Source organism: Hippopotamus amphibius, chromosome 6 (genome assembly GCF_030028045.1).
Source record: "Hippopotamus amphibius kiboko isolate mHipAmp2 chromosome 6, mHipAmp2.hap2, whole genome shotgun sequence".
Classification (NCBI taxonomy): Eukaryota; Metazoa; Chordata; class Mammalia; order Artiodactyla; family Hippopotamidae; genus Hippopotamus; species Hippopotamus amphibius.
The window spans coordinates 60,336,569-60,355,672 of NC_080191.1; the positions used below are offsets into that span (position 1 = coordinate 60,336,569).

Below are 19,104 nucleotides of genomic sequence, written 5' to 3' on the forward strand. Positions count from 1 at the left end.
TTAGGATATTTGTTATAAATCTGAGAACCACAATAAGAAACTGACACCCAGGTGTGAAGCCCACCAAATGCATGGTTATTGATTACTATTTCATGCAATCTTCTAAGTAAGCCTCAGGGCAGTATCAGTATAAATGCAAAATTTCAGGATCAAGATAAAAAAACCTGCTCAAATTCACACAGCTAGTGAGCAGCAGAAATAAGTTTCAGGCCAAGGACTGTCCAAGTCCTGGGGCCATCTGCTCACTATTCAGGACTCAGCAGCAGTGGCCTTTCTGGTCAAAGGCCTGGGGGAGAACAGGACTCCAAGGAACAGAGGTTATAATTCATGGTACCCAACTCTAAATCAGGGCAGTAGTGGCAAATGTACTACACTTGTGTCTCACAACCACTGTCACTAGAACTGCCTTCACAAAGACGGTATATAGGAGTGTGTGTTTGTGTGCTAGGCTGCTAGGTGGGACTTTAGCTTGAAAAGTAACTCTGCATAGCCTGTGACTTGAGAAATGACACATGAGCTAGCAAAATGTTCTTTGCCACCCAACTGTTCCTGCTCCCCGTTGTCCACTTTGTGCCCAGTCGCTGAATGTAAGTATGTTTCTGAGGACTCACACCAGCTTCTGTCCGTGACAGGTCAGAAAATAAAAGTGACATCCTAGGGTAAATTTTTAGGGGACACCAGTGATCCTGGAGGCTAGGAGCTCATTTGGGAAGCCAACTGGTCAGCCAATCTTAGCATTACTACCTCGATTTCATTCTTCTGTCCCAACCTTCCTTCTAGGAATCAGGGCTACCAAAACTGGGCAAACAGTCTTTTATAGATCCCAGAGCAAACAGTCTCTGCAGCAGCCCAACCCTGGCTGCCCATGCCCCCCCTGCCATCTGTGCAGCCTCAGCAACCTCCAGCCTCTTCCCACCGTTCCCTCCCACCCTTTCCTGCCTGCTCAGATCCTAGCAATCCGGTTCCCGCCACATCTTCAGTTCTGGACACTATGTCCCACTATTATAACACGGATCGTGTCTTCCAAACAGTGGAGAGAGAGAAGTGCCATAGTCAAAATGAAACAAAAACTAAAACCAACCAATTAGCCAACCAGGCAAAACAAAAACGCAAACATTTTTATACATATCGTTGGCTATCCTAACACCAAAGAAAGCCTTCTTCTATCAGTATCAAATAACCTCTGCCACTTCTCTTCACACCCTTGCCTGGCTTGATTTATCTTCAAAGGACTTGCTAAAGCACCTGACACGCTGGATACTTATTTGTAGTTTATTGTTTTCCCCACCCTCTGCAGAGTGTATGTTCTAAGTGAGCAGGGACTTCTTCTCCAACACCTGTAACAATGCCCAGTGTCGGGTACAGGGTGAAGGCTTAACACATTCATTGTGATTGGAAAGGCACCTGTCACACCCTTTTCTGCTGTTTATTTTCAAGGCCACCCCTGAGGTTCACTTGAACCTTGTTTAACTCATAACATGGGAAAAGATGTACCCGTGTGCTGGACCCAGGCTGACTCTGTGGTCCATACTGTTCTCCACTGTTCCCATCCTCCAGTATGCATAGTAGGTGACCATCACATGTTTTCATCCTGTTCACATTACTTTTCATAGTTTCACATTCCCACATTAGTTTCACATTAGTTGACTGTTGATTGAAGAAAATTGCACAACCAAAAAGTTGTGAGTTAAGTTTTATCCTGGACCTTACTGAGGACTATAGCCTGGAAGAGAGCCTCTCAGATCTGAGGAACTGCTCCGAAGAGGAGAGGGAGGGGCCAGGATGGAACCGTGCAGAACCCTGCGCCCCTCCTGGCGCAAGTACAAAGGCCCTTCATGCCTCCTGCCTCTTTTTGTAGAAAAGCTGAAGTCTCCCAGGCCTCCCTGAGTCACAAAAGAGCAGGCTCAAGCAGTTAATTATTAGGACAATAGTCACAGACTCAGTGTCTGATGCACATTCCTGGGTTGTTTTACAGATACTATAACTGCCACCAGAGGGAAAAAGCTAACTGCATGATGACCAGACTGCAGCCCTGACATAAACTGCCCCATTTTGAGCAGCACTGAATCCATGGCTAGCACAGTTCTGAGAACTGGCCTCGAGAAAATGGGGTTAACACTATTGCTCGTAATAACCTATATTTTTGTGACCATCGAAATAATCGTAGCTTGTTCTGCCCGTATATGTAAGCAAGCAGGCCACCGAAACTCTCAGCAAAGAGATGCTTCTACCCATGTCTGTGTCTTTCACTCTAAGACCTCGCTGCCCTTTCTCAGCATGAAGCAGTTATAGAAGACTGACCTTCATCCCTAATCCCACAGAAATGGAACTGATAGATTTGTAAGCAGCTCTTTGCAGGAAAGCGCCTTCAGCAGGAAACCCCTTTTCTCGGCAGTTGAGCAAAGCTATATTGTAACTAACCTTAAACCAGGCACCCCTGTGCTCTGCTTATCTCCCGCCCAAGCGTGCCTTTGTGCCTTTCAAATCTTTTGACGGCACAATACCTTGCCTAACCTGCTGGTTCTTTCCGTAGATCAAAGAAGCAGAAATGAAGAATAAGTAATTAACGGATGACCAGATATCTTCCCTAGCTCCTCTTTCAGTAACATCTCAAACAAGATAACATCTAAGGAAAGATCAGGAGAAGTGGGGTCAACAAGCCTGCCCACAGTGGGAGATGGTTACAGGTTTAAGCCTCCATCTGAATGGTTAACAAGATTACCTCCCTTTTCCCCTTTAAACACTTTCATGGCCCAGCAGCATCTTCGCAGTTGGTTTTTGGGGGACGTGAGTCCACCTTCTCCCCAGATTGCTGGCTTTCTGATTGAAAGCAACTTTCCTTTCTACCAACATTTGCCCCTCAGGTATTGATTTTTGAGTGGTGAGCAGCTGGACCTGAGTTCAGTAACAAATATATATAGGAGTTTTTGCTTGAAATAAAAAAAAAAAAATGTAGCCAAATATCAAAAAAGTACTGCAAAGAAAAAAAAAGATTACTGCTAATCACAAATAACAGACATCTCAAGTTAATGATTTTAGTGCTTTTCTATGGATGGGAAGATGCAAGAGTCTGGGCTCATTGAAATTGTTCCTCAGATACGTGTGTTATCTATCTGGGGCCAGTATCTCTCTAGAGCATAGAATGCTTCCTGTTGTTCTCCATCCTGAATTCCCCTCAGGGCGCAGCTATGGTGGCTGATGGCTTGAAGGTGGTAACATTCCTTGTTTAGTGGAAGGGCAGGCAACATTCCCTTTCCACATGACCTAGCACTTCGTTGGACTCTGAGCTATTGGAACATAAAGACAATCTAATTTTGACTAAAGAAAGAAACAAGAATTATAACTAATATTTCTTGAGTGCTTATTCTGCTAAGTCCTGTGAACTCATTAGTTACTTTAACCCACACAACAAACCCATGCAGTAGGTACTACTGTTATTCCCATTTTGCAGTTTCAGGAAACTAAGGATGAGAGAACTTAAGGTCACACTGTGTAAGTAACAGAATCCAGATCTGTCGTCAGCAAAGTCTGGGCACCTAAGGAAGAAAGGAGGGCAAAAGAGAGAAGGGAAGTGGGATGGGGACTGTACTTGTGTTTTGCTGAATCATCATAGCTGTATCTAAGAAACTTCAAGTTTTTGAAAGACGAATTTTAAAAATGACCATTTCAGGGAATTCCCTGGTTGTCCAGTGGTTAGGGCTCAGTGCTTCCACTTTAAGGGGCACATGTTCAATGCCTAGTCGAGGAACTAGGATCCTGCATGCTGTGCAGTGTGGCCAAAAATAAATAAATAAATAAATAAATTACTTTAAAAAGTAAAAAATAAAAACGACCACTTCAATGTAAAAAAAAAAAGTTTGGGGCTGGAGAGCTTCTGAGCCACAACAAGGAAGTTAATATCAATTTCTGCAGTTAAAAGTGCTTTAATTTCTTAAGTGTATACTCATAACTTACAACCATTACTGAACAACCCAGAGCAAGAATTAATGGCCATTGTTTTCCCATTGCCACCAGCTGTGTCACTAGCACAGGCTTCCTAGGAATCCTTATCACTCCCTTTTCCTGGGCATGATAAAAAGAGTGCAAAGCCCAAACAGAGCGGCTCTGTTGCTCTGGCTGCAGCTCATTTTTCTTTGGAAAGTGCAATCTAGTTATCACCAAAAGCATCCTCAGATGCAAATCAAATTTCTTAACTAATCAATTGTGTTCTCATCAACGGGAGTAAAGGAAATAACCGAACTTGGCTGTAGAGGAAATAACTGAACTTGGCATGTGCCAGGCTCAACAGCAGAGTCCTGGGATCTGAGGGCCAGGATGTAAGTCACCACCTCTGAGGGAGCTTGTCTAGGAAGGAGGAAGGGAGGGAAGAAAGAAGTATGAATGGGTGATCAAGGGAAGCAGAAGAGGAAACCACCTACTTCCCAACTTTGTCCATGGCCCTGTGATAATCCTGAGTAAAGTCAGCTTTCTAGTTTGGAAGAAGCCCCTGTTCCACTGGGCGGCTAGACTTCATGAGACAAGAGGAAAGGATGCTATGCCTTCTCTGTCCTTCTAGTGTTGATGGGTGGCTCCTAGCACAGCTCAGGACAGGAGTCCTTGTCCTGTTTTTAGCAGTGACTCTCTTGACTGTCACAAAACACCCTTCAAACCTCTTACCTAGAATATTATTAATTTAAAAATGACATGTTTTGGAGACCTGTGATAAGAGAACTGGGCTCTTGCCTCTGCTCTGGCTTAATTCATGGCCATGGGTAAGTCATTTAACTACCTTGGTCTCATTTTTACACCCATAAATGAGAGGATTGCCATTTTATCATTTCATGTATGTGGTAATTACATCCAAGACCAACAAATGCCAACCAATAACTAGAAAGTACATAGGAGATGTGCACTTCAATGATAAGTCACACTAAAGAGTATCTAAGGATATTATCTTGAACATAATTAAATCTTTCTTTATTGCATTTTTAATACTGAATTGGGTACTCCAGCTCCAGTAAATACTATTAAATTTGGCATTTTCATTTTCAGTTATACCAGTCAAAATCAACATTACCTTATAAAACATTGTCATAGAGGAATAACACTTCCGAAGAGTATTTTTTCAAAGAACAATATATTGAGTAATAAAACTTTCAGAAAACTTGTATTGTGCAATGTTTCACATTAACTGAGGTAAAGATAGAGATGGTGGTTTTCAAACATGTTTCACAGAATTCTGTGAGTCACTTGAAAGTAAACTCAGGCAAATGCTATATTGCTTAACTTGTGATTTGCAACCCCTCTCATCCATTCATTTATTCATTCATTTCACAAAGTATTAGTGGGGGCTTACTCTGAGCTTGTTGTGACGCTAGAGGTAGGTTCAAGACAGGGGCACCAGACCTCCTCTCCTTAACTTACTGCCTGATGGGGAAGGCAGGCAAATGGTTGCTCTAATGAATTACAAACTGAGATTTTCCAAAGGCAAGGAAACCAGCACTATGAAAACATATCAACAGAGCTTAATTAGACTGGGGACAGGGAAGATGTCCCTGACAAATTTTAACTGCTGTGACAGTTCTGGGGAGCTCTGAAGGATGAGTGGAAAGTTAGCCGGTGTGTGGGTGTGGTGGAGGGGGAGTGGATGGTTGGTGGGTGGCAGGCATTTCAGACAAAGAAACACCAGTAACATAATGAGTCCCAGTGCAAAATGAAATTGTGAAGCCCCTTGTTCAAAACTATTAAGAATTTAAAGATGGTGAGAGCAGAGCATGAAAGCAAGGACGGGGCCCTGCGAGACTGTGCAGGTCACATGTCCCAAAGCCAGTCCTGGTCCTCTCCATGGAAGGGTGTGTCTGTCAGGAAGATCGGAGTCAGGAGGAAGTGGGAGGCCAGTGCGGCTGGAGAAGAGCTCTGGGAGGGTGGTATGAGATGGAGCTGGAGATCTTGTTCACTGGAGGATTAGATCAGTGACTACTCTTCCAGGCTCTATCAATTAGTGCCCATGGTGTTTTTACCACCTCAATATCATAGGTAGTGATTTCACCTTTATTTAAATACTTATATTAATTTGCATTGGTCATTCTGAGTTTGGTGTCAACTAGGTTACTTCTAAAAATGAAACCAGGGTTAGAGAAATTGTTCAAGTAGGGAAAGCCTGGACTCTGGTCTTCCTGCTTTCTTGGTGCTGGGTGTCCAGGCTAATTCGTTGTCTAGAACTTGCCAAATAAGCATGCAGAAAAGCACAGGTCACAGGAGTGACCCTGACTTTGCACCTTCCTATCAAAATATGCATTGTTGAACTGCTGTAGGGAGCTATAGTCAGCTTTCAATTTTAAAAGAATAAGGAAAATTCATTACTTATAGTATTATCCAAGTTCAAATCCTTGCTCTTCCACATACCACTGAGGTGCTCTTCGTCAAAAAGATATTATTTAGTTGTTTGTTAAAATGTAAACTTGTTTTTTAAAATAAAGCAACACATACATATTCAAAAATTCTGACAATAGCCTCTGGTGAATCTTCTGCCATTTCCTAGGCACATACAACCTATTTTCATATTTTTTGCACAAATGGATTGCACTATACATAATGTTCTTTTAACTTTTATTAATACCTCTTAAAATATTAGTATTTTTATGGGCTTCCTAGTATTTCATTTGTATAGATATACCATATACTGAAACAGATTAACAAACATATAGGTTACTTTCTGTTTGGGGTTATTACAGAACAACACTTTACTGAACACCTTTGCTCATTTAGACAAGTTTGATGGCAGGATAATATCCTAGAAGTAGAGCTGCTAGTTCCAAGGTTATGGTCATTTCTAATTTTGGTAAGTATTACCAGATCAGCCAAGTGATTTAACTGAGCCTTGATTTTTTTTCATGTCTGTAAATAGTGGCCAACAACGACTTTCTCAAAGGTTTCCTACAAGAATTAAGTGAGATTAAGGCATGTAAAAGTCAACTTACTACATAGCAAGTAGGTTATCAATGAATGTCAGTCTCCAACTTTTACTTAGAAAGAAAGCCATTTATGAATATTATGATTATAGTTGTGGCCCTGGGCTCAGCAAACACAAAAATTCACAGAAAAGCTGTGGTACCATATTCAATTTAAACCCCATTGTTGAATCTAACCAATGAAATCTCTGGAGGTCTAAGTATTTTCTAAAGAACACAATTTCACATTAACTCTAAATACCGCTTTCCTGGCCTGAAGTTGATTTTCGATAGTTGCATCTTTTAAAATATGTATAGATATATGTTCTTGATGATATAAACAAAATGTACTATACTAATATATCCATCAAGATGTGTCTTCCAGTCATGTCTTTTGTACTTGAGTGAAAAATCCTGCTGCTCAATTTAAGTCATTCATTTCTTAATAAAGCCCATACATCCAACCCTGAAGAAAAACCTTTTGATAAGGAAATGGGAAAATTTTAGACCTCTCATTGCCATTTCGGGAAACCTGTTGTGTCTCCCCCAAACCTCCGGGGCCCTGAGACGTTTTTAAATTTATCGAGTCCAGAAGGAGGTTAATGGGGCGCCTCAGAACGAATCCCCAAGCGTCCGGGCCCAGAAGCTCCAGCCGGGACCACAGCCCGCGGTCAGCTCCAGGCTGGAGGCAGATCCTCCTCGAAGGGCCAGTCGGGCCAGGAAGCCATTGCTCCGCTCCGTGCGGGCTGCTTATCGAACACTCACTGCCCTCGGCCCAGAGCTCGACCGGCCCCTCAGCCATCCCGACGCGGGACAAAGATCCCGTCGGTGACTCGTGCCCGCCGGGGGACGCAGCGCTCTGGTCGCACCCCCGTGCACCTCGCACCGAAACTTCAGGCGCGGTGCACGGCTGGAGGCGGTCGGGACTCGACTCCCCGGGCGGGCGCTCCCTCACAGCGTGTCCCCACTCCCCTCCACCGTCCCCGCGGGCGGCCAGGCGGGACGCGGCCGGGGGCCGTGCCCCGGGCGCCGACCCCGGCCCCGGCCGCCCCTCGCCGACGCGGCCCCGAGCGCTGGAACAAAGGGCGCCCCGCGGCGCGGCCCCAGGCTGAGGCTCCGGGCGGGGGCGGAAAGTGGGAGAGGAGGCCGGGCCGGCCCGAGGGCACCGGGCGCGCTTCCGCCGGCCGCGCCGCGCACGCCGCGGTAAATGGGAGGCTCGGCCGGCGGGGGCGGGGGCCGCGCAGCCGGGGAGTTTCAGGAACTGGAGGAGCGGGCGGCGGCTGGAGTCGCCCAGAGCCGAGACTCGGGGCCGAGGCGGAGGCGGAGCCGCCGCCGCCGCCGCCGCGCCGGGGCCCAGCTGTAGCCACCACCGCCTTCGCCGTCGTCCGGCCGACTCGGGCCGACAGCCGCGGCACGGGAGGGGAGCCGGCCGTCCCGGGCCGGGGGATCCGTCCGCCATGGCCACCAAGGTGAGGGGCGCGCGGCCCAGGCCCGGCCGGCCGCTCGGCCCGGCGGCGACGCGGGGAGGGTCGGGGCCGGGGGCGCGGGCGGCGGCGCCGCCGGGAGGCCGAGGGGTCGCGCCGGGGCCCAGCCGGCCCCCGCCGGGCTCGGGTCTCGCGCGGGGCTGGCGGGGGGCCGGGGCTCGGGCGCCCGGGGGCTCAGGAGGGTCTCGGGGCGGCACCCCGGCCGCGAGCGGCGGCATCTGCAAAGTTTGCGCCTGAGCGTGGGCCCCGGCCGTCGTGAGGGAGGGAAAGTTCCCGCAGCCCCCTCGCCCGCCCGGAGGAGCAGCCAGACCGCCGGGAGCCCCGACTCTTTCGCGAGGGAGGTCCGCTCCTCACCGCCCCGCGCGTCCGGCCGCCGCCGCGGGAGTAGCGTCCCCTCCCTCCGCAGAGGGTGGGACCCCGGCGCCGCGGGCCGCTTTCGGGGGGCCCGACCCCCGCCGGGGAGGACTGGGAATTTAAAATCCAGGCCGGTGAGCGAGAGCTGCTGGGGAGGAGAAACGCCAGTGGAACGCCCCGCGCCTCCAAGTCCCTCAGTTTTCTTGTTTTTTTTTTTTTTGTTTTTTTTTTTCTTTTGTTTTGCTACCTTTTCGGTTTGAATGTTATTTCCAGCATGAATAAAGTACAGAGAGGGAAATGACTCTGCTTTCAATTACGTGTTTGCTTAAAAAAAGGTCCAGGCCCGAATTACGTGGTGGAACTTTGACTCGCGTTTGGTAATTGGCCAGAAGTGGTGGTTTGCTGATTTTACGGTGTTGTGGGTAGAATTAGCGGTCACCCTTTGCTACCTGAGTCTGCAGGAGCCTCTCTCCCACGCTCCCTGGACTGGGGCGTTTTCTTTACTGCTTGATGTGTACTAGTAATGGGAAAGCCACGCTCGCCGCCAGGAGCCAGTGACCGGGTTTGCGTTGACTTTTTTATTTGATGAATTTTTGCAAATAGTGTTAGTAATGTGCCCTTTATAAACATCAGCATCTTCTGCCATATTTATTTTTGAAATCTCGAAGCTTCTCTTGAGTTGCTGCAAACCTTAGATTGTTGTTTTTGATAGAGAGGGAACTTGGAAAATGATAAATTTCAAATCCTTTTGGAAAAGTCAGATTGATATTTCAGTCCGTGAAATTTTGTGTTCTGTATCTGCCTGGGTGCAGTTTTTGTTTGTTTGTTTGCTTTTGTTTTGTTTTTAATGGAGATTCTTCTCCAGGGAAACTTGCCTGCTGTTACTGAAATAATTACCTTCTTGTTAGTATATTATTGGCTACGCTCTTACTTGGTTTTATTTGATGTGCTAGAACTTTGCTGCCTTTTAACATATATCATTTTGTGTTGATCTTTTAAAAAACAAAACTTAAGCCAAGGATTTCTAAGGAAATTTGATTTTGAGGTTTGTTGCCAAACATTCTAGAAATTACCAATTACACATCCTATTTTACACTCATCTTGCAACCTTAAAGGCTGTGATATAGATACCTATTCAGTAGTGGTCAGTGTTTTGGTATTTTGCTTCCTGATCTACTGACGCATGTTACATAGACTGTCCTTTATGTGGGACCCAGCTTAGCAACTAGTGCTTGTATATGTAATGAAAATTTTATTTGATATAAACCTGGACTTAGTTTTTCCATAAAATTAGAAAGGAGAATAGTTCTTGTACTAAACTTGAAATGCCTGTGTCCTCACTAAGCACAAGCCTTAAAGCATGTGTTAGCACTTCCTACTTTATTGTCCACTCCTTTGAAGGCGAATTCCTGTAATTCCCAGTCTTGGTTTCTTTCACCTTTCTAATCACTATTCCACGTGGTACTCCTTTCCGTGTTTACAGTGTGACAAACCACTTCCGGTTTTTTTTTTTAAAAAGGAAGAGCAAGGAAGCGTTTAGTTTATTATATAGGAGCCTTCCTCAGTTCTCTGGTGTTCTTACTTCCTGGTGATTCTTACATCATTTCTCAGTTGTTCCCAGAGAGTAAATTTGTCCCTGTTTTCTTGTCCCCACCCACCCACCCCCAACATCTGAGTAGTTCGGGGTTTTTTCTTTCCTTTCTTTATTTGGGTAGGTACTTTTTAGTAAGAGAATATACTTTTAGTAATAACATCGAACTTTTTAAAAAATTAAAGACTCGTATGGCACTCAGGCTCCTGCTACAAGCATTAGGTGATAAGAAATAAATACAATATCTGGATATTTTAGGTAGTGTTGGATTTCCCTTTGAATTGACCAGAAAATGCCTTCAGTTCTCTTCAGATACAGTTTTCTTACGTGTTGCTCTTAAATGTTTTATTGAAGATACAGTTTGAACTGTCATTCTTTTTAAAAAACTACACTGGTATATTCACAATAGAAAGAAATTATCTTTTAGAAGAAAAACTTGAATTGGGCAGTTCTTCACTGCCAAAGAAAGTTAATCAGTAACTGCACATTTTGAAGAAATTATCTGTTCTTTGTTTCTAATGATTACTGAAGAGAATGCTGAATTCACTTTGATTCCCAGTCTTGTCTCATTTAATAAATACAACAAAAGGCTAATGTGAGTGTGTAGCCTTGACTTCTACTAGGAACTCCAGGTTATATTTTTACAGTCATATGGCAGACTTAGGAATACATAAATTATTTACTTTTTTATTTGAGTCTTGGGAAAGAAATTCTCTCTCTGTTTTTTTTGCCTGCATATAGCAAAAGGGACACGAAGGAAATAGTTAACGAAAGTTAGTCCATAGCTATATAATTTAGCTGTAATTTCCATGTCACAGTTAACCTTTGGTAACTGATTTGACTCCTTTTGTGCTTATGTGTCACTTTTAGGAGTAATTATTAGAACCAGATTCTAGGAGTCCTTGATGCTTTTTTTTTTTTTTTTTAACTTTTCTTTCCATCTCCAGTATCTGAAGTTGTGTATTTGTGTTATAGTGCTTATCTGGTTGAATGAAGTGAGCGTGGAATGCTGAAATTAGCATAGGAGATGAGTGTGATTTGCTCAGGACTGTTCCATGGTATACGTTAGTGAGAAGAGTTTAGAAAGCATACTTTGTAATCTCTCCTGAGCAAAAACCTCTTTATTGAAGAGGTTTATTGAAGAAAAGAGTAGAAATATCTTTCTAAAGGGTCTTAAAGGTTAAGTTGTTTTTGAGAGGTTTTTTTAACAGTATGGAAAATGGTAACCATTCAGTTTTGCATAACAGTAATATTTTAAAAGTTTCTTCATACATAGAGTATCTAGACGTTATTTATACAGTCACAGAAAAATTCTATGACAGTAGGAACGCCAACCGATTTCTTATTAAAGAAGGAATAGATGAGAAAGCATAAATATTTTGCAGTTCTCTACCATACTCTGTTTTTATATTGACCATCTGAAAATTTAATTACAATTTTACTCTGATTGCCCCCCCCAAAACTTTGTAACTTTGCATATGTTATTCCTCTTTTCTGGAATGCTGTTCTCTGGCCTTTTCCCCTACGTACCTTCTTTTACACATTATGTCTCAGCTCAAAGCATTATTTCCTACAGAAAGCTTTCTGATCTCCCCAACCCCTGTTACAGGGTCACATCACATGTACAGACTGCTGTTTTACTTGTGTCTCTTTTTCTAGTGGCTGTCTTCTTTAGGATGCTGTCAGCCCCAGGCGGCTGCACTGCGTGTTTGCTCATCTGTGTATCTTCTGTGACAGGCACAGATCAGACTCTTGATGAAGTGTTATTTCATGAATGAATGTCGAATTTTCTTGTCTCAATTCCTCACTCTCCAGTTTGAAAGAGCAAGAAGATTTTCCAGCGAGATAAGTGACTTAAAATTATTTCGCTCTACCTGTAAGCTTTTTTCTTTTAATTGTGCATTTTACTTATTTATTTATTGTAAAATTTATTTATTTATTGGCTGCATTGGGTCTTTGTTGCTGTGCACAGGCTTACTCTAGTTGAGGTGAATGGTCTTTTTTTGCGTTCCGTGGGCTTCTCATTGTGGCTTCTCTTGTTGCAGAGCACAGTTGCACTTGGGCTTCAGTAGTTGTTGCACATGGGATCAGTAGTTGTGGCTTGCAGGCTCTAGAGTGCAGGCTCAGTAGTTTTGGTGCACGGGCTTAGTTGCTCTGCGGCATGTGGGATCTTCCTGGAACAGTGATTGAACCCATGTCCCCTGCATTGGCAGGCAGACGCCTAACCACTGACCACCAGGGAAGTCCCTAATTGTGCATTTTAGTAACAGTTTTTTAAAAGTGTGCATGCTCAATGGAAAATAAACATCTACCACTTAGGTATTGGCAATGTTTTTTTAAAAATTAATTAATGAATGAATTAATTTAGCTATGTTGGGTCTTTTGTTGTACACAGGCTTTCTCTAGTTGTGACAGATGTGGGCTACTCTTTGTTGCGGTGTGTGGGCTTCTCATTGTGGTGGCTTCTCTTGTTGCAGAGCTCTAGGCACACGGGCTTCAGTAGTTGTAGCACACAAGCTCAGTAGTTGTGGTGCACAGGCTTAGTTGCTCCCAGGCATGTGGGATCTTCCCGGACCAGGGATCAAACCCGTGTCTCCTGCATTGGCAGGCAGATTCTTAAGCACTGTGCTGCCAGAGAAGTCCCTCAATGTTGTTTTAAATAAAATAAATCAGTTTTACTAAGTATTACATGAGAAATTTGTTCTGGTATTTTAAGGTAATTGGAACAAACGTCATACTCATGAGATTTTAAGAAGAGTTATCTTTAACCTATGAATTGTTAGAAATCTGTTTAATTTCCAAAAGTATAGGATTTTTCTATTTATCTTTTTTGTTAATGATTTCAAACTTAATTTCATCATGATCAGGGAGTCTGATTGATGCTGATAACCATACCTGAAAGTTTGTTGAGGCTAACTTTATACCCAATATATAGTCGGTTTTTATAAATGTGCATAAAAAGAATACATATATTCCCTAATCAATGTATGTATATTTTCTGTGTATGTTCATACGAAATTGTTAACTATGCTGTTCCCATCTGTAGCCTTACTAATTCTACTTGATCTGTTGCATCTAATGTCTTTTGCCTACTTGACAGAGATGTTAAAATGGTGAATTTAAAAAATTTCTTTAAGGTTAGCATTAGTATTATCTTCCAGGTGAATTGAACTTTTTAATGTTATGAAATGACCCTCTTTATAGTGCATTTTTTTCTTAAAGATAGTTTTGTCTAAAAGTTAATGTGGTTTCACTAGCATTCTTTTGATAAATATTTTACTGGTATATAAAAGCCTGTAGCTGGATTTTGCCTTTTCATCTTGTTTGGCAGTCTTTGTGGCTAGACGGTTTTGTCTGCTTTATTTGTGTCTGTTGATAAATTTGGATTTCTGGCTACCTAATCTTATGGATTGACTGAGGATTCCCCCGGCCCCTCAACTTTTTAGAAGGTTTGTTCCTTACAGGCATACCTCGGAGATGTGGGTTGGTTCCAGAACACTGCAATAAAGCAAGTCACACGAATTTTTAGGTTTCCCAGTGCATTTGAAAGTGATGTTTACACTACATGGTAGTCTGTTAAGTGTGCAATAGCATTATGTCTATAAAACAATGTACATACCTTGATTAAATAGTACTTTATCACTAAAAATGTTGTCATAGTACGATAGTAACATCCAAATTCGCTGATCACCATAATACATTTACTAATAATGAAAAAGTTCAAAGTATTGGAGAATTACCAAAATGTGACAGAGACACGAAGTGAATAAATGATGTTGGAAAAATGGTGTCAGTGGACTTGCTCTACTCAGGGTTGCCATGTTCAATTTGTAAAAAGCGCAGTATCTGGGACGTGCAGTAACGCAGAGCAAATAAAAGGAGGTATGCCTGTGTGTTACTTTTTTCAGTGGCTGTCATAAACATATGTTATTCTTTCTAGGTTAAAGTCTGAAAGTCCTCAGTATCATTACTCCCCTCCTGGGTTACAGAGACCTTAAGAAGCTTTGCTCCAACCATCTCTCCCAACAGTTACTGCCCAGTATTTTAATTCTGTCTTTTCTATCACAAATTAGACATTATTTTTTTATACAGTTAATGTTTACTTAGATTTAATCAACTTTTACCATATCTTTGCTTACTATTCCTTTTTACATTTCAGTTCTTTCTGGGATAATTTTCCTTTTGCCTAAAATGGATTCTTCGGAATTTCCATTAGGGAGAGTTTATTGTTGATAAATCTTTTATGTGTGAAAATGTATTTTGCCCCGTGCTTAAAGGATAGCTTTCTCGGTACAGAACAGAGTTCTGTTATTTCCCCTGTTTCCTACTGGCTCTCAAAGTTACTGCTCAGAAGTCAGCCATCTAATATTGTTCCTGAATAGATAGTCTGACTCTTCCCTCTGCCTATTTTTAAGACCTTCTCTGTGTCTTTAGTATTTTGCAGTTTCACCTTAGTGTGTTCATATGTGGATTTTATTTATATAGGCTGGGATTTATTGGGCAGCTTGGATCTGAGGATGGATATTTCGGTACTTCTGCAACAGTGCAGTTTTGTAGAACTTTCTGTGATGATGGAAATATTCTACATTTGTGCAGTCTTGTGTGGTAGCCACTTGCCATGCGAAGCTAAAGAGAACTTGAAGTGTGGTTAGTGGGACTGAGGAACTGTGTTTTTAATTTAAATAGTCAAATGTGGCTCCTGGCTATCATAGTGGGAAGTGCAGTTGTAGAAGGTTCCCACTGACTGCATTTCCTGAATATTGCCTCCTCCCTACTCTCTCTTTCTGGAACCCTAATTAGCATGGAAAGGTCCAAACAGACACAACTTCCTAACTTTCAACCTGTCGTGTTTTCTTTTTGCTGCATTCTGGATAATTTCTTTGATTCCTACCCTCAGGTTACTATTCTTTCTTTAGTTGGGCCTAATCTATTCTTTTATTCATTTAATTTTCAATTATATTCCATTTTTAGAAATTATGTTATTTGGTTCTGTTTCAAATCTGCTTGCTCATTCTTTATATTCTCTAATTGCTTATATTTTTAAGCTTCTCTTAAACACATTAAGCATTGATTATTTGTGCCTGTTCTTATACTGAGGTGTAATTCAGCAGCCTGTTTCTGCTCATTCCCACTCTTGGTGCCTTGTCTTCTGTGTTTTGTGATTTTATTTTCTTCTGTGAGTTGCTTATTTTCCTTGAAACTTCAACTGAACTGAAGTTACGTTCTTCCACAGAGAATTTGTCTTTGTGCCAGTCTCTTGAGGACAGACATATTTGGGATCACTGTAGCTTTAATTCCTGGCTTGATGTTTTTCCAGCCATACTCTATAGCACAAATATGGACCTCAGATCTCAGGGGAAATCTCCCTTATTCCCCTACTCTGGGTCAAATATAAGACAAGCTTCCTTGCTGTTCCCTTTTATACAATAGGTTCTTTTTTCCTCATGTTGAGGTCCCAGCTTTGAGCTTAATACAGGAGGCTTTATCCATCACCTCCTGCCTCCCCCAGGACAGCCTGCAGAGCCTACGCAAACTCAGGCTCTCCAGGGCTGGGAGGAGACTCCTGGGATGGAATCCTGTCTCAGCATGTTTTCCTCCCAGGGTTTCTGCTCGCACTTCCTCTGACCTCTCTAGATCCTTTCCTTTTGTGCTGACTCAGCAATGTGTTTTGAAAGGTGTTTATTTGTGTGTGGGAGTGTGTCTTTTGCTTTTAATATTTTATTCAGCACTTAAGTGTTTCATTCTGGTGGGGGTTCAGGGTATCAGCCTGCCATGGGTGCCTGAACAAAATCCAAGTCAGAGCATCTTTATAACAGACTGTAAAGTGAAGGAATGAAGTATCTGCACAGAAGTGTTAATCTGTTTTTCGGAGGGAAAAAGGTGGAAAAGCGAAGTTGTTAAGTATTTTAGTTGAAACCAAACCTTAAGCCATCAAAATAACAGACGGGGCATTTCACTTTCCAATTGGTATTTCTTTTCTTTTTTCTTCCCCTTTGATTATCAAAAACACATGATAGATTTAGCCCATCTTATTCATTTTTAGGTGCTGTAAATACAGTGCTTGAGGATGTTATTCAGTATGACTCAATTTTTCTAAGCTATTTTTAGTATCTGAAAACTGAGTCATATAGTAAGTAGTATTACCTGCAGAGGCAGAATTCAGAAGTCACCCGTTTGTGTCCGGCGGGGGGGGGAGGGGGTACATTTAAGTCAAAGGGACCTATGACTTTAGACGTGTTAACTAGGTGAAAAATGCACTTTGTTCTGGGATGTTACCCATCATCATTCACTGACTGCTTCATTTGAGTGTCACATGAGCTCAGTACCCAGTCCTCTGATCCACGTTGGGGTGTCAGCCTGCAAGGCCTGTATTGTCCTAGAGGAGGGCAGGCCTTCTGCAGGGCGTGGGGGCCTCCTGCCGCGGCTTCTCAAGCCAGCAAGTCTTTCCAAGGAGCTGAGTCTTGAAATGTATATTTTTTTCCTTAATTCGTTGAGTAAATTTTAACCCTTATTCAATCACGTCAGTCTTTTTTTTTTTTTTTTAACTCTTTATTGGAATATATTTGCTTTACACTCTCGTACCCGTCTCTGAGGTACACCAAAGTGAATCAGCTGCATCTACACACATATCCCCATATCCCCTCCCTCCCGCGACTCCCCCCCACCCTCCCCGATCACGTCAGTCATTTAAAAAATACTTACATGGTGCGTCTTGACAGTCTGCAAATCCAGACTGTCTTGTAGGATCCCAGATAGTCAGTTCAGCAGACAGTTTTAGTGGTTGCCTCTCTCATGCTGGAAGTAAGGCTGAGATTTGGATATTCGCCTAAGAGAGTAGACATTCAAAAATTGATGAGTTATTTAAAATGTACCAGGTAAATGCCAGTTTAAATGTATTTCTAATGCAAATTCACAGAAGAGGACTTAAAAATGTAAATTTGTGTGTTAATAGTAGTTGTCTGTCTCACACTTAGGAACTTTTTTTCATCTTTTAGCCTGTTTTGTATTCTCAAGATTTTGAGTAATGAATATTTATTGCTTTTGTAATAAGGAAGAAAACAAGTTAATTTTTTTAAACTTAAAAAAAACTTATTGTCATTAACCAGGCCTCTAAAGCAGACTCCCAAATTTATCCACCTTCTGTTAATTTGTTTTGAATTATGCTAAGATGAAAAAAAGTTTTTAATTAATGCTTATACATAGTAAGTGGCACTTTGGTAGAAAAATGCTAATGCATTCAGTATTACAAATAGAAACTTAAAACTTATTTTTCTTCCTTAAGCACCATATTTTCTTCTTCCAAAGGAGAAAAAGTGTGTTTCTTAAACTTTTAAAAATAACTAAAAACTTACTGAATAACCAGCACTGAACCTGGAGTTCTTGAAAATTGCTTTTTAAAGATTCATTTATGTTTTACCTGCCTCTCTGCCCTCTTCCCTCAGCAGCTCAGAGGACTCCTTTGTGTGTCAGCAGCAGTTTCATCACTCTTGTACTCTCCCCACCTTCCAACGAGTTTAGAGTCAAGAGTTGAATTTAAGATTTTACAGCCTTTTTGTTGATGTGTTGGACTTACTTTGTCTGATGATTGCCATTACCAATAAGTATATTCAGTTTCTTTTTTTTTAATTATTTATTTATTTTAGTTTAGTTTATTTATTTATTGGCTGCATTGGGTCTTTGTTGCTGCACAGGGGCTTTCTCTAGTTGCTGAGAGCAGGGGCTACTCTCCATTGTGGTGCACAGGCTCCTCATTGTAGTGGCTTCTCTTGTTGTGGAGCATGGCCCCCAGGTGCATGGGCTTCAATAGTTGCGGCACATGGTCTCAATACCTGTGGCTCACTGGCTCTAGAGCACAGGCTCAGTAGTTGTGGCGCATGGGCTTAGTTGCTCTGTGGCATGTGGAATCTTCCCAGAGCAGGGCTTGAACCCGTGTCCCCTGCATTAGCAGGCAGATTCTTAACCACTGTGCCACCTAGGAAGTCCCTATTCAGTTTCTTATAACCAAAAAACCTAGAAAATCAGTGGGCTTTAGACTACTGAGATCTGTAGTTACATCAGATTGATCCATCTTAATCATTTTTTAAAGCCACAATGATACCAAAAAAATATGGAAATTGTTTTTTAAAGTTCTGATATTTAAAGCTACTTCTGGTTCTAGTCTTTAGTACTATCTCTGTAGTGTTTAAAAACCCATCCCCTTTTTGATAAGTAAAAGCATCCCATGCTCTTCCTGTAGTTTGTATTATAAAGGTGATAGGCCTTTCTCACCTTCTGAGATGGCCCACACTCTGTCTGTGGAGTGTGTTTCTCTCTAAATAAATCCACTTCTTACCTATCAAAAGAAAAAAAAGTGATAGCCGATTCTCTAAAATTCAAATATTAAATACTTTCCCCCAAATTCCCCTCTTCTCTGACTCATTAGGAATCTCTGCTGTAAAGAAGATTATGGCAATGGTAATAAGCTTCCATCTAAGAGAGAAGTTGGACTCTTACTAAGGTGTATATTTTATGAGTGGTGATCATGTTTCCTGAGTTTAGGCATTAATAGTAGAGCTGTGGTACCCCAGCTGCATCACAGGCCCCCACCTGGAGAGCTCATTAAATCACAAATTGCTGTGCAGTTTCTGAGTTTTTAAATCAGGAGGTGGGACCAGAACATGCATTTCCACCAGTTCCAAGGTAATGCTGATACTGCTGGCCTTGGGACCACACTTTGAGAACCAATGTCATGGAAGAGTAAAAAAGA

At 42.3% G+C, this 19,104-nt stretch overlaps 1 protein-coding gene across 4 annotated transcripts in view; it reads left to right on the top strand.

The window, feature by feature from the left end:
- The first annotated feature begins 8,123 nt into the window (after positions 1-8,123).
- SNX9 (sorting nexin 9) overlaps positions 8,124-19,104 on the top strand; it is a 99,061-nt gene continuing 88,080 nt past the window's right edge. For all 4 annotated transcript variants that reach the window (XM_057738359.1, XM_057738360.1, XM_057738361.1 and 1 more), the window contains exon 1: positions 8,124-8,398. In XM_057738359.1, coding sequence (XP_057594342.1) covers positions 8,387-8,398 — 12 coding nt within the window. In that variant the 5' untranslated portion in view covers positions 8,124-8,386. The remainder of the gene's footprint in view (positions 8,399-19,104) is intronic.